Raw genomic sequence first — 25,568 nt, 5'->3', positions numbered from 1 at the left:
TCAAAGATATTTCCAAGCTCATAAAGACGTTCTATAAATACTGTTACAGTCATTTCAGAGTCTGATTATTTTCTCTCATTATCTGGAATACGCTTCGTTATTCCAGACAAATGAATTCGGCTTTGAATTTTTAACTGTAATAGGATTCCTAAAACTTTAAGAATGAAAGTTTTCACAAAGTACCTAGAAGAGCACCAAAGTTTATTTTCGTTTATTTACTATCTTACGGAGAAAATGCTTGCATTAGAGCTTTCAACCCTACAAAACGATAAGAAAAGAAAACTTTCGGAGAGGACCCTCAACATAAAAAAGTTCCAAGCAGAAGATTTTTTATTATTTTTTATTTTGATGAAAAAGTAAATCCAATGGTATCCGCCTGGATACCTGTGGTTAGCTTCTGGCAAAATCAATAACACATGCCTGGCGTATTGTAGAGCTCCAATCTCGTTGGTCGGCAAGCTTAATTTTTCATCCAATTTACAACCGTTTTCTGGTCCTCCAGTTCTCTATTGAATTTTGTTTTCGCCATATTCATTGCTCCGCCAGTTAGCTTTATTCGTTATAATGACCAATATTATATTTTATTTACCACATTTTTTTCAAGTTCGTTTATTTGATAGTAGGCGATTTACCGTATATTTATACGAATTCATAATATTTTCTTCTTTGAACATGATACACCTTCAGAAATAATCATAACACTTTTCATCGCTGATTCTCATTACAAAATGGTCATGTTTAAGGATCAAAATCTCGTTTTTCCAGCTATTATGTTAAAGTCATATGAATATTTATTTTTGTGGCTTAGTATTGTACGCAGAAATTTTCGCTCGAAAACCCCGAAAGCTCTTCAGGTTCGCTTCCTACAACATCCACACTTTTTTGCCCGTGGAAGGCCACTGATAGAATCTGAATTTAGTGCCCAATTTTGTTTCTTCTGCACGTTGTGGAGCCTTGACTGACTCACGTAATCCGTAGAAGCCTTATTCTGTAAGCAACGTACGTGCTTCTCACACTTCACGTGAACCCTCATTATCGCATGTACAAGCATGCCAAAAGTAAACAAATTCGTTGCCAATAACTAAGCAATTCCCTCCTATCTCTACAACCATGTAATTAGTCTTGATATAGTTAATGGATTGAAAAGCTTATCCTTGCTATCTACCTGGTCGGAGGTTGACAGCAGCCTCCACTACTGCCTTGTACGATCGATTCCAATGGGGTCGATGTCATCCTACACAAACTCCAGAACATATGCGACCGTGTCTGGCAGTCGCTTCAAATACATCCAAGGTCACAAACAAGGTTGACACTTCGTCTGCAATTCAAATACTTGATATCAAACCATCAAGCGCTACTCGTATCAGCCTTATCAGTTTCACCGGAAAATCATGTTCAAGACATAATCTGACACAGCTCATTTCTTTTCACAAAAATCGTACGTTGCTTTGAATTCAATGTGAACAGATGGGAATTGGGTCTGCAAGTTGCTTTCCGGAATTTGCCAAGGATCACCTCAGACTAAACACCTCTGATCTGTCGTCAATCAGCCCTCCACAAAAACATAATTCGGGTATTCACCGACGAAGAACTCCTTGGAGACAGTCTCAGGCTATTATATATATCCAGAACACGCCTCAGAATTATTGTGCATACACCGAGTTTTGAAGGAATTGATCTAGTGTGGTCAAAAAATCAGGTTTTGCTTCTGACAGCGCTCATCTGATTCTGTATCATGTTCTGAGTGTCCCCTCCTGAAAATTTTGAGGCTCATTTGGATTCAAAACTGATTTACCACAAACCGTTTTCAAGTTTTGCATGCCAAATTAGTATGGTTAAAAGGTTAAAAAAGAAAGCCTACATAGCTGAAGAAATACTCAACAGCACACTTTAAAACGGCACGTTGATTAATCGCCCCAATAATTAGTAATCGATTTTTAAGGCATGTTTCCGAATCTTTAGTCATGATCGATTAAACTTCTTTGCATGGCATCATACTGAAATCTCTCGCTTAACTTTTCAAAAGGTGCTGAAATAATTTTTTTTTCATGATTTGAATTTGAATGTTGGAATCAACAGACCAATATGATAGCTTTTGATTACAATTACTCAAATTAAATCATAGAAAAAGAATTAAACTGAAGAAAACAGCTTGTTATTGCCTAAATCAGTGTTAATCCAAATGAAGCTCAAATTTTTCAGAGGATACTCAGAACATGATGCAAGTCAGAGAAATGGAGCCGCTGTGGAGCAAAATCTATTTTTTGTTTGCAACTCTTGATCCTCTGTGATCACTCTAATATATTGCCATTTATTATATATCGGGCATACTGAGACCATCCGATCAGCCGGTGGAGCAGTCCTTCATACTTCCTTTTTTTTGAATAATAACTGGTGGATCGATTATTGCAGTTGCTCTCTTCAAGTTTGAAAAGCTCGACCAGGATTTAGTCCTTACCAAACAGCTTTTACTGTTTTTCAGTTCATTTTACATAACCTTCTTAACCTCCACCCAGATAGGGTGGTTCCAAAAAGCTTTGCTTCCTGCGCTGTTTACGTGGTAATTGCAGTTTCGTGAATTTTTTATACAATCTCTTTAATAGGTGAGGCTTCAGAATGCCAAAAAGGAGAGTTATAAGTTGACCATCCAACAAAAGGGGAACCATCCTTCTGTTGAAGAATTCAGTTCATCAATTGGTGTTGTAGTCAGCATCTATATTGTACTTGCTGCACACTTTCCAGGAGATGATGATTGTGCAATACAGCCAGGACGACAAGATTTTTCAGATATCCTATACATTTCTGTATTAAATCCGACTGCATCCGTCCGTTCCGGTACATTGTGCAAAATCGTCAGAATCAGTGTTATATAAAAGTGTATCGTTTGCATTCGTTTGTATAATTTTTCCAAGACATTTTAAATAAGTTAGCTATCAACAGCTTAAATGTGGCTATAACTTTGTCTAACAAGAACATTGTTGTGAAATATTTAATCTGGAGCGTGGAGAGGCAAAATGTCAAAATGCCTCAAATGTTATAGTTAAAGTGTGTACCCTTGGACAAAAATATAGCACTACTCAAGCGTTATGAGAACATCTAAAACTATGAAGTGAATTTGGCTTCTGAAGAAAGTTATTAACAAATTAGTCAAATGACATGCAGATGACATTTTACAAGACTGGTCAGAATTCATCCCATTTTCCTTTGGTCTACGAAAGCAACGGAAAAAAATCCGACAATAAATTTGATTCAGTTTGCCGGTTTGGCACGACGATGTGAGTATCAAAATTATAATCTACTTGGAACACTGATATTCAGCAAAAGTTTTTTTCGGATATTCTGACATTAGCTTGGGAAACTTACTTACCTGCTTAAGCATGACCAGAAATACGAAAAGGGGTGAAATACTGTCGACGATGAACATAGAATCAAATGAACTATCATAAATCCCAATAATATGGATGGCACTACCTTCGTTGACATGGAAGGTTTAATAATTACCTAAATTTAAAATTCGTGTAGTTTCAGGAGTTTATGTTGCTCTTGTAATGATAGGTTTAAAAGGCAGTTTATTGAATCTGCGCTGTCATGTCATGTCTGTTTAGAGTCCCAATAGAAACCACATGGTCACTTTGGTGCCGGTATACACTATACAGAATCAAGGTAGGCTCGTAAAGAAAATGACAGTTTTAAAAATGACATGATTGCTATCACAGTATGAACGAGTGCAAAGAAAGCTAAACTTAATCTCGTAGAGCGTTGGGTTGCTTCGTTCTTAGCAGCGATAACAGTGACGTCAATTATTTACAGTGAAAATTATGTTTATATACGGGTCGTTAGTGCCGTGTTTTGTATGCCGTGGGTGAGGCCTACATGTGAACAAATGCAGCTTCTCTGTAAGTTCAACACAGCTCATTATGAAACCTCATCACATCTTAGGAAAGTTTCACAACTCGCACTGACCAGCCGGGGAGATATCTCTCTTGCACATAATTTCAACTTTGACCATTTCATTATTTAAGGAAGAGCTCGAAATTTTATCGGAAATACAATAAAATATTGAACTTTCCCAGAAAATTAAAAAAAAAAGCTGTTGAGTTTTTCAATTTTTTAATTTTTTGTTGCTTATCTTCTACCACCTTCATTATCCAAATTTCAAGCCCTAATTCCTCAAAAAATTTCCTCTAATCCAGTTATACATATTTGAAAAAAAAAAAAATGTCATAATTATTAACATTATTTATTAACAACTAAACAAACTTACCCGATCTTGCCTGTTTTTCAAACTTGTAAATCGTTTGAATTGATTGCAGTGTCGCCTCTAGATCTATTTCAATTCGAGCTTGATGGTTTTCTTCAAAAACTCATGGAAACGTAGTATTTTACATTTGTTCAAATTTCCCTGCGAAATGTTCAATCTTTCTTATATAAACACATCAGAGCCCAAGACTAAGCAATTGGAGAGATAATCTTGCAAATCGGTCATACCGCTCGTAAGTTGTGATGCCTCAAAGGAAATGTAAACTCATTTTATATATAGAAGAAGAAGAAGACTAGCAGACCCTACAAACTTTGTTCCGCCTAAAATTGATTTATTCTCTGATTGGTTCTCGAGTTAAACTGAAATTTATGCTTCATTTATACAGGAGCCCTCCTTCTCAGAACGTACATGTTCATGATAGAATTATAGGCGCAAGTATAGAATTGATAGTTCCGTTAGGTTGCGACGAGACGGACGCAATGAGAAAACAGATCTGTGTAATAAAACTCCGATTCGACTAGGTGCTGATGTCATATTAGAAATTTGGAGACAGTACTCGTCGATAGAAAATCCTTCCGCACGCGATGGCATATGAGCAAATCATACCACCTTCCTTGCCAGTGGAGATATATCAGCTTCCATACTGATATTCTTCCCTCCCCTTCATACGGCAGGTTGGCAGAAGGAATGTCGTGTGATATGTTGCCATCATACGTCTCGGATAGTGGATCTTAGGTAAGTTTGTTTTTGATGTAAATTTGATGTAAAGGGTCTCGTCCATAATGCCGTCTTTGAAAAACATGCGTCCAGCTTTTAGATGCCATGGAAGGAACCCCACTCAATTACACTACAATCACTGATTATAAAAGCAGGTTTAATCACGAGCAATAAGAGAGTTACTACCTTGGTTATTACTATTACTCAGTAATTCCACCCACTTTATTGTTTTTTGTCTTTATTATCTTTCAGCCTGAGACTGGCTCGTCTCGTGAACTTTATTGTAACTATACAGATCCAAATTTCGACCTTCAACGGCTCGTACTTGTCTCATAAGTGAGTAAGTCGGGTTGAAAACAGAGACACAGAAGACGATCTCATTGTCGGAAATACGTATCTGTAAAGTTCCAGTTGTTGACTTCGACTATAGTGTTAATTTTAGATTTTCGGCTATGCAGTTCATTCCTAGAACAAATTTTTAAAATTTGTTCTAATAAGTTCTTTCTTCTTACTTCTTTCTTCTTTATTCTTTCTTCTTTGTTCTTTCTCCTTTGTTATTTCTTCTTTATTCTTCATTCTTTCTTCTTTCTTCTTTCTTCTTTCTTTTTTCTACTTTCCTCTTTCTACTTTCTTCTTTCTTCTTTCTTTTTTCTGCTTTATTCTTTCTTCTTTCTTCTTTCTCTTTCCTTCTCTCTTCTTTCTCCTTTCTTCTTTCTTTCATCTTTCTTCTTTCTTCTTTCTTTTTTCGCCTTTTTTCTTTCTTCTTTTTCCTTTCTTCTTTGTTCTTTCTTTTTGCTTCTTTCATTTTTTTTTTCTTTCTTCGTTCCCCTTTTTATATTTCCTTTCATCTTTCTTCTTTTTTTTCTTCTTTCTTCTTTTTTCTTCTTTCTTCTTTCTTTCTTCTTTCTTCTTCTTTTTTCTTCCTACTTTTTCCTTATTCCTTCTTCATTCATCCCTTTTCTTCCTTCCATTTTCCTTATTTCTTCTTCTTGCTTCCTTCTTTATTCTCTTTCTTCTTTTCTTTCTTCTTCCTCCTTGTATCTCATCTCTTGAAATAACCATTTCGGTCCAAATGACATACGGCCAAACGGCATTGGGCCAAAAGACCCTAAACCGTTATTGAGGTGACTTGAGCTCATTGACGGCATCTTAAGTTAGAAACATGTTTTTCAAAGATGGCATTATGAATGAAGCATAACGAATGAGAATGCGACGTCTGTTTCTCTCTGACACTATCATCCAAATTTACAAAAATACTTTGCAATACTTGAAGGATGTTTTTAATGCCAAAAAAACTGCATACGTATTACCATAAATTAGTTTATGGAACATTCTCTGAGTGATAAGCTGATCCGCGAATACTTTTTTCCAAACCTTTTGACACTTATTTGTTAACTTTATACTGTGGCAGAGAAATATATGTCGTAAATAAATGAAAAGCGTAAATAAATTAAAATCTCGTGAGTTTTGTTCATGAATTTCTTTACTGCGAGTACTTTTTTCCGTCACTGTATTTGGAACAAGACATACTAACGCTCTGTTTCAATTCTCGAATTAATCGAAAACTACGCTTTTATGAGAATCGTTGTGCATTCTAATATGATATCTATGCAAAAGCTATCACATGAGTGTTAAAAGGAATCTTGGTCTTCAGGAGAAAAAATACATTATTGAAATGTTGTTATTATGTTTAATGAATTCCGGTTGGAAGATTTGTTCTGGTTGTTTTTTCGGCTTTTTGCCTTTTTCGTACACCAAGGAGTAACTGTGATAGAAGGTCTGGAGACCCATAGTGTCATATACCAATCGACTCCGCTCGACGAATTGAGATGATGTCTGTCTGTGTGTGCGTGTGTGTATGTATGTGCGAAAAATAAAACTCACTCTTCTTTTAGGCTTTTATCTTGATTTGTTTGCAATAAGTTGCATTTGACGGGGAATCCTGTCCTATTGTTTCCTATCTAAAATTGGCCAGATCGGACAATGGGATTAAAAGTTATGGCCAAAATACGATTTACATACAAAAAATACGATTCTCTCAATTTTTTCTAGCATATCTAATATACGAGAAAGATACGCTAGATGGATCAATCAGGGTTTTAGTTTATGTTTGTCAATTTATTGGTTCTGTTTTGCCTGTTTATTTAGCCCTTTAGTGTAATACTTTAGTAATAATCCCTTGAATAGGCCAAAGTAAATTGGCCGAACGTCGAGCAAAACAAATCCAATCAAATGCCAAAAAAGATTCGAATTTAGTTTAAATTGGATGATTCTTGGACGACATTACTTTCTACATGTACTGTGTATAATGATTGTTCCCATGATACAATCGCAAAGCCATAACCTCCCAGGATAATACATACCAGAAATGCCATCCCGAGTGACGATTCTTCCTCTATTTTCAGAACGGTCAAATTACATACATGTCAAAGCACACACACTCGACCGAGAACGGGACCGGGCCGAAAAAGCTCCGTGGACCATCGCCACCGAAGGTAACCGTGGTGGAGGAACCAGTTGATAGCAAAAACGTGTCCATTTCGTCGAAGAACGTTGCCGGCCCTCCGGTTTACTACCCGCCCGGGCACGAAATGTTCGCCAAAAAGGAAAGCGAAGCCGCTGCGTGGCGAGCTCAGGTAAGCTACATTGCACTATTGGTTTTCCAGTTTATCCGAGCGAACAAAAATGTTCCATTTCGAATTTTGCAGGGCGAATACGCCAAGGCGAGCGGAAAGTACATGTACGAAGCGGAAAGTAAATCCAAGACCACATCGAAGTCCGGAGCAGCGGTGGTGCCCGTTTGCCTCCCACTGTGCTGTGCCATGCCGTGCAGCATTATGTGAAAGTTATGCGACGTAAATTTCTTGAATCTGCAGCAGCTAACCAGAGAGAGAGTCCGGCACTTAGTAGCAAACCGAGGTTACTTAAAACCGAATAACGAAATAATGTTAACAGTTTATGTTTGGGATGCCACGACGACAGAAATGTGCCATTGTTGATTTAAATCTAACCACAAGTGAAAAGGAATTGAAACTTTAATAGCATTCGTTTTAAATGGTTCATTTTATTGGATAAAGAATGTCAAATGATTAAGGAACAAAAATGCTTGATGGCCTAAAGCCACTGTGCCAATTAACGATATTATTTTGTTGTTTCCGTATACACTCTAATACAAGATGCAAATAAAACAGACAAAACACACTACTGTTATTTCATTGCGATGAATGCCCAATTTGTGCTAAAATTTTTAATAAACTTAATAAATTTGTATCTCATCCAGTATCAGTATCCATCATATAGAATAATTAATTGCATATTATTCGGCAACTCGGCCGTACAAAAATCATTTTTTTAATATCTTAGCTGTGCATATGCACAGCACATGTTTCGAAATGGTCAAATTAATATGAAATTTGAGAAAAAGCCACGTGTCTTGGAGGGACTCGAACCTTTAATCTACTACTCTCTAGATAGGCGTGATAACCCCTACACAACAATACCATTTAAAGGTCCCTTTTGAGGAAAAGCCATCAGAATCCGAGTACCGTCAACTGGGGGAAGATGATCATTGAGGTGGAGATGATCATTTGATGTGTCAGTCAAAAGTGCCAAATTTTTTTATGAAACGGTAGTCAACAATATTCTCCGTTCAAGTAATGTTACCGCTAGGTAGAAATCCGAGTTTTTCGAATATAATCATGAAAATGTATTTTGTGGAAGAAAGAGAGAGATAGTCATAAATGACGCTACTTTCGTTTCAAATATTGACTTCGTAGACTTCTTTACGTAGTAAATTCAACATTCATACAAATAACCTAGTGTATTTTGACTACTAGTTCATAATAATTTTAGTAGAGCTGTCTTGATCAACTTCACCCCAAACCAGATTACTTAAAAAATGTGTGATAATTTAATTTATTTTAATAAATGCGAACGCATTTCAGAAAACTAAAGTTGTTGATTATTGCAACGTATAGCAGTACATGTTTTGAAAATATTTGTTTCGATTTAAAATGTAAACACACATTGTTATTGCATGTTTTGTCTTAAAAATGATCATCTTCCCCCCAGTTGACGGTACCAACCTCCACCGCGGTTAGCTCTTTTTTGCAAATTGAATATCTTTCGGATGCTTGATTTATCCAATCGTCACATGTGCTTTACTGTTGTATCTCCACAGTCAAACGAACCCACATTGTTTATTATCGAGAACATCACACACAACATCACACGCCCTTAACAATGGGCTGGGCATATTTGAATAGAGTGAAAACTGCGAAAAACCGATTTTCGTTAAAGTCGTAACCACACGAAATTCCTTCCGAAATTCCTGCAGTAATTATTCCGAAAAAATTGTTGGAAGAATTTATTCAGGAACATTATCAAAGAAATCAAAAGGAAATACTAAAGGTATTTTTGGAAGAACTCGTATACATAGTAATTTTCGAATTATTATTAAAAGAAATTCTGAATGAATTTTTGAAGTGATTTCCTCATTTTTATCAAAGGAATATCCGAAGCTTTGAAAATAAATCTATTTCCAGAAATCCTAAAAAAATCGAAAGAATTCCTGGATGATGTTCTAACGAGACTCCGAAGGAAGGTATTTCTTAAGGAATTACTGGAAGTAACGCTTTGGAACATTCCGGATGTAATTGCTGAAAGCAATTTTTTTTAAAGTTGAAGGGAATTCCTAAATCAATTTACAAAAGAAATTTCTGACGGAATTTTCATAAGGGAATTTCGAAAGGTTTCCCTTATGCAATTTCTATAGGTATTGTCGGAGAATTTCCCATTGAAATTCTTTGAATAATTCGTTAAGGATATTTTTTGGAGAAGTTCTCAAGACGCAAGTCTTCTTTAAGGACTTTTTTTTAGATTTCCTTGTAGGAATGTTTGGAAGAATATTTTGATGCATTTCCAGAAGAATATCTGGATCTATCTCCTAAGAAATTTCCTGAAAAGTTTTCCGGAATAATTTCAGGAATAAACTTCCAAGGAATTCTTTTGATAGAAGAATTCCTGAAGAAAAATTCAGAGGAGTTCAGCATTCTTTGATAATTTTTTACGAAATGTTCGAAAGAATTCCTGAATGAATTTCTGGAGGTGCTTCTAGATTTATTTGCGGAGGAGTTTTGAAGAAATTACTTGAGGAATTTAGTAATGAATCACAAGAGAAATTTCCGATGTATTACTTAGAGAAATTTACGATGGAATTCCTGAAGAATCTTTTGAAGGTATGCCTGGTGGAACGTCTGGATGACTAACCGAATTAATTCCTGGGGGCATTTTTCACGAAAAATGTGTGGAGGGCTTGCCGAACGAACTTTAGGATAAATTCATGAAATATCACCTGGATGAATACTGGAGAATTTTCCGAAGCAACTACTAAAGTAAATTCCTAAGGAATTCTTGAGAATATCCGAAGAAGTATGATGATGGACTGCAATCCCGATATTTTTGGATTTTTCTTTGTGGCATGAAGTCTTAATTCCAGATTCGAAACAGTGTTTTGTCTTACTACTGTCCGGATTTTAAAAGGAATTCCCGGATAAATTCCTAGGAGAATTCCCGAAGGAATTCCTTCGGATATTCCTGATGGAATTCTTGCATTGATTCCTATAGAAATCTAAACATTTATATAAAAATTACAATGGGTATTTGCTTGAAAATTCCATTAGATTTTTTTTTCGTGGATTCCTAAAATAATATTCAGGAAGTTTGTTCAATAATTCCATTAGAAATACGTTAAGAAATTCTTTTCGAAACCTATTTAGATTGTTCTTTAGAAATTCATTCGAAAATTAATTCGGAAACTGTTCCTGAAATACATTTTGAAATTCCTCCTAGAATTTCTTCAAAAATTTCTCCAGAAAATCGTCCAGATATTTTTTCGAGATTTCCTCCAGGAATAATCTATAAAAAAAATTCCAGAAGCTATTTGGATACTTCTCCAGGGATTTTTTCGTAAAACCTCCCAAAAGGCCTTTCTAAATTTCTTCAGTAATTCCTTAGTAAAACAATGTAATATTCCTTTCAAAATTCCTGCAGACATTATATCGGATTTCTTTGATGAAAGAATTCTACCGATAACATTATTGAATTATTAAAAATTATGAAAAAGGAAATCCTAAAGTAATTTTCAGAGGAGTTACTAAAAGCAATTTAAAAACATTTCCGGTAGGAATTTCGTAAGAAATTTCTAAAGATTTCTCGAAGGAATATTCAAAAGGATTTACAAATGAAACTTCCGATTGATTCCTAAAAGAGGGATTTTCCGAAGGGATTTCTTGAGTTTTCGAAGGGACTTCTTGAGAAAGTACTGCCAGAATTCTTAAAACATATTCCGAAAAGAGTTCGTAAAGGAGTTTCCGAATGACTTTCGAAATTTTCTTATATTATGAGGAATATCCAATGGAATCCTCCATTTTTTTCAATTTGTCTTATCTATCCTCGAAAATTTCTTCAGAAAAACCCTCGGAAATTCTTTTATGGATTGCTTCGAGAAGGGCCCTCCTTAGCAGTAAGAAAGTGCGGTAAGATGCGCGGCTACAAAGCAAAGACCATGCTGAGGGTGGTTGGGTTCGATTCCCGGTGCCGGTCTAGGCAATTTCGGATTGAAATTTTCTCGACTTCCCTGGGCAAAAAAGTATCGTCGTGTTAGCCTCATGATATACGAATGCAAAAATGGTAACTTGGCTTAGAAACCTCGCAGTTCATAACTGTGGAAGTGCTTAATGAACACTAAGCTGCGAGGCGGCTCTGTCCCAGTGTGGGGATGTAATGCCAATAAGAAGAAGAAGATTGCTTCGAGAATTCGTTTTAGGAATTTCTTCGGCAATTCTTTTGTAAATTCCATTGGAAATATGTTTGGAATTCCAACGGAAACTCTTTCAGGAGAATTCCTTTGATGAATTTCATTGAAAATTGCCTTAGGAATTCCTTCGGAAATTGAATTAGAACTTTTTCTATTTTTTTAAGGAATTGTACCAGCAAATATTTCAGGTTTAGCCAAAAAATCTTTCACTAATTTTTGAATAAATCCCATCCGAAACTCTAGGAAGAAATTTTTTGAAATTTAACTTAGGAATTTATTCAGAACTTCAACCTGGAATTCTTTCTAAATTTCATTCCTCCGAAAAGTTAATTAGAAACAGATAGTGAACAAAATTAGAGCGCATAACCAATGAAAAACCGATATCTAATTCTGACTAGACACTATTATGCCGTAAGTAAAACCAAGACACAAAACCACCACCCAAACTACATTTAAAAAAACATACAATAAAATTACAGGATTTCCAAATGTACGACCGACACAGACAACACGACAGGCTAAAAGTTTGGCAGCCCTTACTTTGCACCGTTCAATGTGGAAAAACGATCCATAAAAAGAATGAAAAACGATCCATGAATAACATCTGAATGTTCCATAAAACGCTACCATAAATCCATAAAATATTTCGAGAGATTCCACAAAGAATATTTTATGATCCATAAAACTTTGAAAAATGATCCATAAAACTATAAATTGATCCATAAAATTTCAAATTTGCGCAATTTTATCGTGAGGATGATCCAGAATATCAATCATATGATCCATAATTTTGGTCAAATGATCCATAATGATAATGTGATCCATAATTCTTGGAAAGAAGGCCAATGAAACTATATTAATTGATCCACACATTTTATAAAATCTATGGATCATTTATCAAAATTTATGGATCATATCACCAAAACTATGGATCATTTTAACAAAGTTATGGATCAAATGGCCAGAATTATGGATCATATGACTAAAATTATGGATCATATTACTGAAATTATGGATCATCATCACGGTAAAAAATGCGCAAATTTGAAGTTTTATGGATCAAAATATAGTTTTTTATGGATCATTTGTCATATTTTCATGGGAAAATTGCAAGAATTGTATTGTTTTTCTTGACCATGTTAATGGAACATATTTCCCAATTAATTGCTAAATTTTAGCTTAGTTATGGATCGAAAAATTATTCTTTATGGAATCTCATTAACTATTTTATGGATTTATGGTAGCATTTTAAGGAACATTCAGATGTTATTTATGGATCGTTTTCCAGTTTTTTATGGATCCGTCTTTATCGTTTATATGCAAAAGTATGTTTCGCCTAAAAGTTTTAGGACAAGAGCGATCAATTTTTTGTGAGTACCTACCTGGATATCTGGTTGGCTACAGTGTCGATACACCTATGCCTGGGCCCTGGCGTATTGTAGAGCCTCATAATCGTCGGTCTTGGGCGATGTTCCTCCAGCGTTGGTGGTTCCACAGCTTGACCGTCGTCGACTATGTCCATCCTGCTCCTTAATACACTTTCATTTTCACCGTTCATCAAATTTTCAAAGTGCTCCATCCTCCTGGCTGCCGCCATAGTCTTGTCTGTCAGCAAATTTCCCTCTCGCTCTTAGCACATGGCGGACACGGGCGCAGTCTTATACCGCGCGCCATTGACAGTTGCGTAAAACCTCCGCATATCGTTTCTATTCATGTTCTCCTGCGCTCCAGCTATCACACTCTCTTCGTGTTGCCTTTTTTCTGCGGTGGATTCGTTTCTCTTCTGCCCTTGCTACACTGTACCGCTCTCTGTTGGAACGGGTACGAACCACTAGCATTCGACTCCTAGCAAATTTTTTCACGTCCACCACTCGCTAGCACTCCTCATCAAACCAACTATTTCGTTGGCGTCACTGTGCACTGCCGTAATCTGGAAAAGTGACGTAACAGCCATTTTACAACATGCATGTTTTCCATTTTTCTGTTAAAGAGCTCGATTAGTAGTATTCGTTAACACCATTTTTGGAAAATGGCGTATACGTCACTTTTTTCAGATTACGGCAGTGCAGTGCCTAACACTTCCTGCGCGGTGGTAGTCACAGCTTCGTTGATATTTTCCCTCAATCCGTTGACGCCGCCAGATCCGGTGGCATTTCCTATCCGCTCGTCCAGCTTCTGGTGGTACTGTTCAGCCACTCCTTCAACTGACAAGCATTGGACATTAAAACGCATCGTTCTGTTGTTTCGTGAATTCGTGAGACTGGAAAGTCGCGCTCGAATTTTCGCAACTACAAGTTAGTGATCCGAGTTGATGTTCGGACCTCTGAAGGACCTTACATCTATAACATCCAAGAAATGTCGTCCGTCGACCAGTACGTAGTCTATCTGTGAGCAAGTGTCTCCACTCGGATGTTGCCAGGTTTGTTTGTGGATATTCTTACGTGCGAAGAAGGTATTGTTTATTGCCAGACCATTATCGTTGGTAGCGGAATGAAGGCTGTCCGTGCCAATTGTTGGATTACCAGGTAGGCTGCGACGCCTCGGTGTCGATGAAGATGTGCATGATGCAGGCGCCGGTTAGTTGTAGTTGCTCTTAGGTATAGATTAAGGAAATGTTTGTTATAGATGATTGTATATATCCATTGTGTTTGAATAAAAAAGAGCTGCAGCTGCTTGAAGAGCTATGGCCGTCGACGTTATCGCAGTGAGATCATGGATCAGCCACGTAAGTCTTGGGTAGCGCCGGACGGAATGCATCAGGAAGTTGGAACGTTCGGTAGGATGCTGGCTCGTCAGCAGGAGCTTTGGATCAGAACATTCAGGAGCTGGTCTGCAGAGCATCGAGAGGCGCTGTGCAAGCTTTGGAGTCGGGCCTCTTGTGGAGGCGCATGTGCTGGAGAGGTTGTCATACAAACATCGGAGTGGAGGCCATTTGTACGGTCAACGGATTTGGACCAGGATGAATTTTTCCAGCGAGGAGGCTACCTACATCGCATTGAAGGGGCTGACACGATGCTACATGGTGTGCACAGTTTAGTTTAGAGTCCCTCGCTGGCACTCGGACGATGATCAGCCGCCACTAACACGGAGAACAGACGCTGTTGTGAGCCGCTCCTAACATGGAGAACAGACGGAGAGGAGCTTCCCTGTCACTGTCCCGCAAAATGGGGTCTATTTTATTCCTTCAGGTACGTGAAGTACCAATGGCACGGTTTACCCAGCATTTGCCGTGCCAATTCTTTGTGAGTAATTATTTAAAATTAGTAAAAATTTGTGTTAATTGTTCAAATGTTCAATTCGATAAACATGCAATAATAAAAATTGTAGATCCCCGAAGAAGGTCCCAAATCCGGACAGAAACGTCGGAGTAAGAACATCATAGTTCGTTCGAGTTAATGATAAGACTGCTAAGCTAAGAACCCAACATATAATAATTAGAATCCAGTCGTACCACCATAGTTAATTAGAAACTCCTTCTCTCGGAAATCTTTTCAGAATATCATTTTATAAAATCTATTAAGAATCATTTGGAAATTACTTCAAAAGTTCCTCAAAAAAATCATCTGGAAAAAGTATCTTTTTTTTCCTTTCTTTCTTTATTAGGCACTCTGTTACCTCACCGCTACTGTGTCGAGATCTACTGTATTCTGCTGTACATAATCCAAACAGAATCTATTTTTAGATTTCCATTGCCATTATTGTTGTCCTCTTCCGAAAATTTCTTCAGAATTGCGTATTTCATTCTTTAATAGTTTTCAGGAAATAGTCTACCAACAAAATTTTCGGACTAATCCATGCATGTTTTTTTAAAGTTTTACTAAAAGTTCTGAGGGAATTTTTGGATGAATTAACGAAAGCCTTTCCACAGTATTTTCCGAAGGAGTCAAAAGAAATCAATGGAGAAATTTTATAAATTATTCTTGAAAGAAATTGGAAAATAATTCTGAAGAATATATAGAAAAAAATTCGAATAAATTCCTGTGGAAATTTCAGAATGAATTCTCGAAGAAATTTCTAAAGAAAAAGCTGTAAAATTTTCTGACTGATTTGGCAAAAGTATTCTTACAGGTATTTACGATTGAATTTTAAAAAGAATTTCCAAAGAAATAACGATTGGATTATCCAGGAAAATTCCTAGATTTTCTTTCAAAATTCTTTCAAAATAACTTCAAAAATTACTTCGTAGTTTAATAAAGGATTGATAAAAATTTTGGCGTTTAATTAAATGTCATAGGAAGAATCTATTTGGTGGGTCACGTGCCCCATCGTGCCCCAGATTATAATCCTCCAGTTATAACTCCTCCAGTGATAGTATCTCGATGAATATGAACTGCCAATTTTGAGATCAAATTGAGCATGACGTCACAAAATAGTTAATAATGTTGGTGGAAATCACTTGTGAAGAAAGCGATAACAGTTAACATGCAATGTGTGTGTGACTATATTGTGCAATAGACGAGAATAAAACTTTTTTCCAGCTTCCGTTTCCATTTTACTATTGGTACATTGTCATCAAGAATAAATTCAAAGGATGCAACCTTATCCTTTAGTGGAACAATAATGATGTATTTAAATCAGAAAATACTTTGGTCCAACAAAATGCCTGCATTTTGGAAAATCTTCCGGAAGTTCAAAATTTGACTCTAACGGTCGCACATTGAGTAGCACATCCAATCCTCTACTCCATCCCTGCGCATCAAGATCTCGTAACATCCATAGCCCTGCGTGTGCTGCAACGAACTGCAACACAACTATTGAGCCCCTCTCCACTCGAACTGTATCCAACAGCACAGGTCGATCATAGTTACGAGCCAAATTATGCACCTGAAAATATTAAAAATAATTATTTGCATTGAATTATTGGAATAGGATGAAATCATTCAGACCGTACCTGGGTTTGCCAAGTCTCGTGTTTGGATAGTCGGGCCGATGCTATCACGAAAAACGAATACCCGTGTAGGTGGTACGTGTGGGCAGAATCATTATCTAAATCGCAGAGTAAAAATAATTGGTATAGGAAAAAAACATAAATTTCAACGAAACATACCTTTATTCACTATTACCAGCTCGACGCGTTGGCCAAGCTCCACAGTCTCAACATGAACACATTCGCAACTCTCATCCGCGCTCTGGTGACATTTTTCTGGCATCCGTCTGAAGCCGCTACTATTGCTGCATATATTGTCCTTCAAATCAGCGCCATCGTCGAGTTTTCGATGTATCATAAGAACCGATGGATAAGTGAAGCTGAAACCGTTCACACTGTAGGACAAATCATGGAAGCGTTCTGGAATTTCAAGAGTCAAGTTTGAATGATCGTTCAGTGGCACGTAAACTAGCGAAAAACTTATCAAATATCGCTCAACATCTTATAATCTTCAGAAACAGCGACGGTGCTCGTTAATCTTTTGGACAACTTTCACCTCCAGGATGCTAGCTAACAGGTTTACTCTAAAACAACATCTAATACGAAGTTCGCATGTACTCGTTCCATGTTTAAGTGGCAAACTTACTGCTTTAGCGTACACTCAAATGGTTTAGAAAACATTGTTGGGACACTCGATTTTATTTTTCGTAATGCAAGGGCAGATTAATTTCTCAAATACCATTAGGAAAAATGTTCAACTTTTTTGAACAATATCCCTTAATTCAGTGAAAACTCCCTTTCGATGTAATGTTACTACATTAGTGATAACGACACAAATGATATGAAAAGAACAACTAAAACCGAAAACTCAACTAAATTTCCATTAATTCAACGTGGAACGACACATTCAAACCCAAGCACGTAATATCAAAATATGTTTGCCTTTATCACTAAACTCGTTCCATTTTATAGCGTACCACCTTCAGCTGAATCGCCCCACTTACCTCCGAAAATTTCCCTCTCGACTTTCCGCTTGGTGAGCACCAAGCTAATCTGTCTTTCCGCTTCACGCAGTGCCGGTGGAAAACTATTCCTGCCGTCGGTGGCGGCTCTGGTCCTAACATTAAGCAGGCAAAGTTTGTCCTGGCGATTGCGAGCTCCCAGTGGATAGGACACTACCACGTCGCCATCGTCATCGTCGTCGTCGTCGTCTGAACTGTTGCTACACACCGTACGGCCCACGTTGAACCCTAAGTGCCTTCTGGTGCTCGGTGGTTTTGCTGGTGATATGGAGAATATTGCTTCCGATATTGCTGCCGATGAGATGTGGAATTGAATTTAATTTTAAGCGGCTCAGTTGATGGTACACTAGAGTTGCGATGGTTGACGGAACTTGTGGACGGTGAGAAAACTTGAAGTGAGCATTGAACTTCCATAGGAAGGGTACCATACGTTTCTCTCAAACTTGTAATACATAACTACAATCACATGGTTGTAACTCATATAAATACATTTCAATACATGAGCCTTTTTTGGGACATGAAATAACATTTTTAGGAAATTATGTTATTTGGGAAAAATTAGACAAACTCAGTAAAGTATACAAAACTGCGTAATTGGACAGATTTAGATTATCGAAAAAAAAATAAACGAAGAGGTGAATGGGACAAATTGATGTAATAGTGCAAATAAAAAAAATACTGATTATGAAAATTGATAAATTGAAACTATGAGGTAAATAAAAAATCATAGAAACTGAAAAAAATCGATCAAACTAAACGAAATGAAAAAATATGAAACACAAATGACGCAAATATTGGAAAATAGGTTAATAAAAATTATAAGATCAAAAAATTCTGAAAAAATTAAAAATTGGTCGAATAATTTGAGAATATTGGACAGATTCGTCAAATAGTGATACAGTGAACTATCTCTTACTCGATATTGAAGGGACCATCGAGTTAGGGAGGTATCAGGATAGAGAACATATTTTTTCCAAAGTATCAAACACTTTTCATAATACGTAGAAATATGGATCAGGTTATTTAGCAGAATGCCATTTGGACGAAAGGGTCACTTAGCCAAACGCCAGTCGGCCGAATGCCGTTAAGTCGAATAGTTAAAATTGGTTTCCTTATTAGGCGAAGTGATTTTCAAAGTGAAAAGTGTGAAATGAGAATTGAGAACTGAGAAATGAGGCTTCGGAGTAAAATTTGAACCACGATGGGATATAGTTCAAATATAACCGTAGAACTATCATATTTGAACTAAAGTAAAACGAATCGGAGGAATGGCCTTGATAAAACTAGATTCTCGTAAAAAATAGTATATTGTTCACAACTCCTGAGCCCATAGTCTGATAAACCAGATTTTGAATAGGAATGATATAGATTGAAAGTAAATCAATTAAAAATAAGTGCCAAAAAAATGGTGACACATTTGTTTTGGCCATAGCTTCCGAGCCCATGATGCGATCTGGCCAATTTTCAATAGGAAATAATGGGGCAGAATTCAGCGTCGAATGTAACTTGTTGCGAGCAAATTAGGATTAAAGATAAGGATAAGTTAAGGATAAATGCCTAAAAAAATGAGTGACATCTTCTTAGGTGATTTTTCTGTAATAAATATTTTGGTCATAACTTTCGAGTGCATAGTGCGATCTGACCAATTTTTAATAGGAAATAATGGTACAGAATTCTGCGTCAAATGCATTTCGTTGCGAGTAAATCGGTTAAAGATAAGTGGCTAAAAACTGAGTTCGGTGCGTGATTTCTCTTGTTTCGAACTGCAGAACGATCGCGCGATCGGCCGAAATAATGTGTTCTGCATTGCGTGGCCCAAGACAATCGTGGAGATGCAGAGGTATACTCGGTCTCTAGTAGCAACGAGAGTCGGACTAACAATCCTTCCATTCCTATATGACCGTAAGGACGTGGCCGGCGCCGTTATTGCCTTTAAATATTTGAGCTCCCGAAACGTGTACATTGAGAATGGGTAGCTAATCCCAAGCCCCATTCATTGTGTTCTCTGTACAATTTCGCAAGTTCAGTCAATCACGGAGTAACAACTACGAACTGTGCGGTCATAATGCTCATGCTCATGCTCATAAAGATAAGTGGCTAAAAACTGAGTGACACTTTTCAGGCTATTTTTCAGCGAAAAAATATTTTGGCAGTGACTTCCGAGCCCGTTGTGCGATCTGGTCAATTTTCAATAGAAAACAATGGGACAGAATTCTACAACGAATGCAATTTGTCGCGAGTAAATCGGTTAACATAAGTGCCTAAAAAATGAATTACACTTTTTAGGCGATTTTTCTGTGAAAAAAATATTTTGGCCATAACTCCCGAACCCATAGTGCGATCTAGCCAATTTTCAATAGGAAATAATGGGGCAGGATTTTGCGTCGAATGTAACCTGATGCGATCAAATCAGTGAACGATAAGTGGCAAAAAAGAGTGACACTATTTCACGCGATTTTACTGTAAAAAATAGTATTTTGGCCATAACTTCCGAATCCATACTGCGACCGTTGAACTGAGTCGATTGGTATATAACACTATGGGTCTCCGGACCTTCTATAAAAAGTTTGTTTTTGGAGCAAACATATAGCCTTTACGTATACTTTGTATACTAGAAAGGCAAAAGGAATAAAAATGATGGAAGAGAAAGAATGAAGGAAAAAACAAGATAGATGAAGAAATACCGAAGAATGAAGTAAGAAGAAGGAAGAGAAGGACAACAATGAAGGAAAAAGAAAAGAGAGGAAGTAAGAATGACAGAAATAAGAGGAAAGGAGGAAGAAAAACAAAAGAAAGAAGGAGGTAGGAAGGAATAAAAAATTATTAAATAAAGACTTTTAATTTTCACTTCTCACTCCATAATCCTCACTTTTCATTTCTTATTTCTCACTTCACTCTTCTCACTTTTTACTACTCACTTACTTCGCACTTCTATCTTCTCACTATTCACCTTCAAATTCTCGTTCCTCACTTTTCACGTCTCACTTCGCACTTCTCACTTCGAATTTCTTCTCTCTATTCTGTAACTTACTTCTCACTTCTCACTTCTTACTTCTCACTTTTCACTTCCCATTATTCTCTTTTCACTTTTTACCTTTCACTTGTCACTTTTCACTTCTTACTGCTCACTTCACAGTTCTCACTTCTCATATTTTTCACTTCTAACTTCTCACCTCTTAATTTCACTTCTCACTTCTCATTTTTCACAATTTCCTTGTACTTTTAACTTTTCACTTCTCACTTCACACTTCATACCTCTCACTTTTTCTAATTTACTTTTCACTTTTCACTTCTCACTTCACAGTTCCCACTACAAATGTCTCACTTCTAGCTTCTCACTTTTCACTTCTCAATTCTTACTTCATACTTCTTGCTTCTCACTTTCTACGTCTCATTTGACTATTCACTTACTATTTCACACGTCTTATTTCTTATGTGACACTTGATGTATTTCTGATTACTCACGTCTCATGACTCAGTTTTCACTACTCACAATATAAGTTCTTTAACTTTTTTTTTAACTAATTCGACCGAATGGCCTTACATCGTATAGGGTAGAGAACCATTTGGGCAGTACCCCCTATTCCCGTCCACAACGTTCATTACTCGATCGCATTACAGCTGAGTTACTTGTTTTTAGTACATGGTTAGTTTCTGTCGACATCTAGTGATGTACATAAAATCAAGCCATTTGGTTGGAACGCGGTCGAGTTATTAACGTTTTGGACGGGAATAGGGGGTGCTGCCCAAATGGTCCCGCTCCCTATATTATGCATGTGAACTGTTTCTGACAACATTGATGTTTCGGGAAATTACTTCGACTTGAGAATATCGAGTAAGGGAGGTATCGACTTACGGAGGTAACGCAGTATGCTAAATTCAAGGAACTTTGAATTACATCGAAGGGAAAATAACGAGTAACAGAACATCGAGTTAGGGAGAGGATGTAAGGCCATTTGGCCTAATGCAGTTTGGTTGAATGCCGTTTGGTCGAAAAATTGAAAAAACTTATATTATGAGTAGCGAAAAGTAAGTAATGAGATGTTAGTAGTAAGAAATTCATGAAGTGTCACATAAGAAATAAGACATGAGAAAAGGGAAGTGAATAGAGAAATGAGATGAAAAAAGTGAGAAGTAAAAAGTGATAAATGAGACGTGAGAAGTGAAAAGTGAGAAGTGTGAAGTGAGAAGTGTGAAATGAGAAGTGTGAAGTGAGAAGTAAGAAGTGAGAAGCTAGAATTGAGAAGTGAAAAGTGAGAAATTTGAAGTGAGAACTGTGAAGTGAAAAGTGAAATGTGAAATGTGAAAAGTGAAAACTAAATTATGAAAAGTGAGAGGAGAGAATTGAAAAATAAGAAGTGAAAAGTGAAAAGAGAGAAATGCAAATTGAGAATTTCGAAGTGAGAAGTGAAGAATTAGAAGTGAAAAGCAAAAAGTACAAGGAAATTGTGAAAAGCAAGAAGTATGAAGTGAGAATTGAAAAGTACGAGGTGAGAAGTTAGATGTGAAAAATTTGAGAAGTGAGAGCTTTGAAGTTAGCAGTAAGGAGTGAAAAGTGAGAAGGACAAGGTAAAAAGTGAAAAGAGAAAAGTGAGAGGTGAGAAGAAAGAGTTGAGAAGTGAAAAGTGAGAAGTTAAAAGTGAGAAATTTGAAGTGAGAACTGTGAAGTAAGAAGTAAGTAGTGAGAAGCGAGTAGTAAGAAGTAGAAAGTGAGAAAAGTGAAATGAGAAATGTAAGACAAAAAGTGAGGATCACGGAGTGAGAAGTGAAAAGTGAGGTGAAAATTGAAAGTCTTTATTTATTAAATCTTTATTCCTTCCAACATCCTTTTTTTTTTCTTCTTTCTTTTGTTTTTCTTCCTTCTTTCTTCTAATTCCTGTCATCCTTACTCCTTCTCTCTCCTTTTTCCTTCATCATTGTTCTTCTTTTCCTTCATCTTACTTCATTCTTCGGTATTTCCTCTTCCTTCTTCTTTTTTCCTTCATTCATTATTTTTATTTCTTTTTTTTTCTTATTTCTTCCTCCTTCTTCTTCTCACTACTCAGTACTAACTTCCTTTTCTCAGTATTCACTTCTCATTAATTAATTTATTTATTTATTCATCTTTGGTTCAAAATCAGACTGAAGTACATAATCCTATTTTTGAAGACGAGTTTACTAACATTAGAATTAAACATATCACATACATCGTTAAGCAATCTACAACATCTGTCAAGAGGTTTGTTGTAACCGTAAGCAGTGCGGTGTACCGGGGTCCAAAGCAACTGGGGATTACGTAATCGGTGGAAGTTGATTTCCCGGAGCACGCTTCTGCAGTCAATGTTGTCACGGATCATGTCAAAAATAAAAAGTCGTTGTAAATACGTTCGGCATTTGGGGAGTGTTTGCAAAGCCATGAGCGTACATCTGTGCTCATACGGAGGCAGGTTATCGGGATTGGTCCATGGCAGCTGTCGTAATGCGAATCTGACAAATCTGACGGTAAATTTTCAGGTCATCCGCAAAAAGCAGCTTGCACGAGTGTATCTGATTGCAAACGTCGTTGATAAATAGCGTAAAAACTGAAGTTCCTAGGTGACTCCCTTGTGGAGCGCCAGACGGAATCTCGAATTCATTGGAAGTAGCGTCACGAACCTTAACGAAGGCTGTTCTTGAAGTCAAGTACGAATGAGTCCAGTTGACGATCCACGACGGTAGACCAAGACGGTTCAGTTTCAAAATAACAAGATGCCTTCGAAAAATCAATGTACTTGTTGCCGCTTTTCAATGCAGCCAATAACATTATTAGTGAAGCTCATCAAATTAGAGATCGTCGAACGTTTTTGCATGAATCCATGCTGGAATTCTGATGCAATGGATTTAACGGCTGGATAAAATTCATCATGCAACAGTCTTTCGAGCACTTTGGCCAAACAGTTCAGGATCGAAATGGGTCGATAATTCTCCACGCTACAGATGTATGTTGCCGGATTCGATGATCGGTTTAATTGATGCGAGCTTCCAGGCATCAGGGAACACGCCATCCGCGAGTGATCGGTTGAATATTGCCAGGGCTGGGACAGCCATCGAGACTGCACAGTTCTTTATGAACGACGGTAGCATCTGATATGGATCAGGTCCCTTCGAAACGTCAACTGAATTATTCTCAGTTGTCCTGGAACGGAAATAAACCACGGGCCTTGCGTAGACGGTTCCGGAGTTTGCGCAGCTGCGGGTTCCATGGAACCGTGGTGCACCATGTTTGTGGGAATTTTGTAGACATTCTTCGGGTTTTCAGTGGGACATTGACAAGAATTACTTGGTAAACGTTGTCATAAGAAACAGTCACTGCATCATTCACCGTTTCGAGGTTTGACAATCACGTCCAGTCCAATGCAGAAAATCTAGCGTTGATTGCATCAAAGTCACATCGTGCGAATTTATATTCGTTCCGTGCCGCTGAATACGACTGCGGGGGTTGCAAGTCTACAGACGAACATTCGAGCGTCTTGTGGCAATGATTAACTTTCAAAATGACAGCAGGTGATTCAAACAGCTCAATACGATCAGAATCACCGACGAAAACTAAATCGAGAAGCCTACAAGTTGTTGTTCCGACAAGGCGGTGAGAGGCAGAAGCCCGATGGAAAAGAATTCCCAGGCCAAATTTGCAAGGTTTTAATCGCCTATGAATGTCATGGTATCACGAGGGTCAGCTAACTCGAGGAGACGCATGAGGGACTCACCTTGCTTAGCGTAAATATCGGCGGGACTGCGCGGTCGAATATGAATGCAACACAGACAGATAGACTCATGTGGTAACATAACTTTCACAATAACTTATATTTATTGAAAGGCTACTTAGTCTTACAATTTCACAGCGAACTTATTATCTACCAACCTTTTCGAGACGGGAATTGTTTTTTTTTCAAGTGGAAAATATTTCTGTTTTTTGTCGTATTTTCCCCTTGAAAAAGATACAATTCCCGTGTCGAAACGTCGGGTATATAATAAACTCGTTATGAAATTGTAAGACTGAGTAGTCGTTCAATAAATATTAATCAATTGCACAGTCGATCCAAAATCAGTAAATATCACAATAACTTGCTCAAGATCATCGCTGCCTTAAAAAAAAAATACGGCTTTCGAATTCAGCTCGGTTTTCACTCCGATTAGGACACCTCCCCCGCGCTTAAATATACTGGTGCGAGAGTTCCTACCGCATCGGTAGATGGTGTAGTTGCTTAACGGTTCGCAGTTCGAGATGTCGGAATAGGGCCATGTTTCTGTGAATACGATGACATCAAAATCACAGGACAGGAGTGGAATTGAGTAGTGTTTCTTTCTGTCCTCAATCCAAGAACGTTTTGGTAGGGGAGGAGGTTCGGTTGTGGGCACCCTTTTGTGTTTGGTCCATAACTTTGGCCCTGATTGATCTTATGTCGACATTTGCATAGCAATCGAAAGCTTAACTTATAACCTTACTACTAGCCAAGAAATTACTATGATTTCATCGATTTAGAAAAAGATATTGACTATTTAGAAAACTTGTCATTTTTGGACATGTTCAGTTCGTGGTTCGGTTGTGGGCACCCTTGAAAACTTAGCTAAAAATAAAGAAGCATGAATAAAACCACCCAGATTTAAAGACAAGGAATACTTTATTCAAGCCAGGAGAAACTCAAATCAATTCACCTAGCAGTGATGATGCCTCCCTCGGTGCATTAAGGAGGATGTTGAAAAAAATCACATAAGAAAGGTCTATAATAGCACTTTCGGTAAATGGGTTTTAATTTTTCATTGATTTACGTTTTATTGGTATGCATCACAATCAAAAAATTTCTGATTAATCACCCTAGCGGCAATAGTGCCTTTCTCGTTCATTTCAAAAAATAATATTTTGGC

General features: G+C 37.2%; 1 protein-coding gene and 1 pseudogene across 2 annotated transcripts in view; one reads left to right on the top strand and one right to left on the bottom strand.

Annotated features, from left to right (window-relative positions):
- The window catches only part of LOC134209248 (uncharacterized), a 38,576-nt pseudogene extending 30,502 nt beyond the window's left edge, over positions 1-8,074 (top strand).
- Positions 8,075-16,351: 8,277 nt separating this feature from the next.
- LOC134210853 (uncharacterized) overlaps positions 16,352-25,568 on the bottom strand; it is a 48,963-nt gene continuing 39,746 nt past the window's right edge. For both annotated transcript variants that reach the window (XM_062687211.1, XM_062687212.1), the window contains exons 5-8: positions 17,667-17,975; positions 16,843-17,082; positions 16,687-16,781; positions 16,352-16,619 (exon numbers count right to left, since the gene is read on the bottom strand). In XM_062687211.1, coding sequence (XP_062543195.1) covers positions 16,365-16,619; positions 16,687-16,781; positions 16,843-17,082; positions 17,667-17,975 — 899 coding nt within the window. In that variant the 3' untranslated portion in view covers positions 16,352-16,364. The remainder of the gene's footprint in view (positions 16,620-16,686; positions 16,782-16,842; positions 17,083-17,666; positions 17,976-25,568) is intronic.

Source organism: Armigeres subalbatus, chromosome 2 (assembly GCF_024139115.2).
Source record: "Armigeres subalbatus isolate Guangzhou_Male chromosome 2, GZ_Asu_2, whole genome shotgun sequence".
Lineage (NCBI taxonomy): Eukaryota > Metazoa > Arthropoda > Insecta > Diptera > Culicidae > Armigeres > Armigeres subalbatus.
The sequence above is the reverse complement of the archived record's forward strand: the minus strand, read 5'-3'. Positions and strand labels throughout refer to the sequence as shown.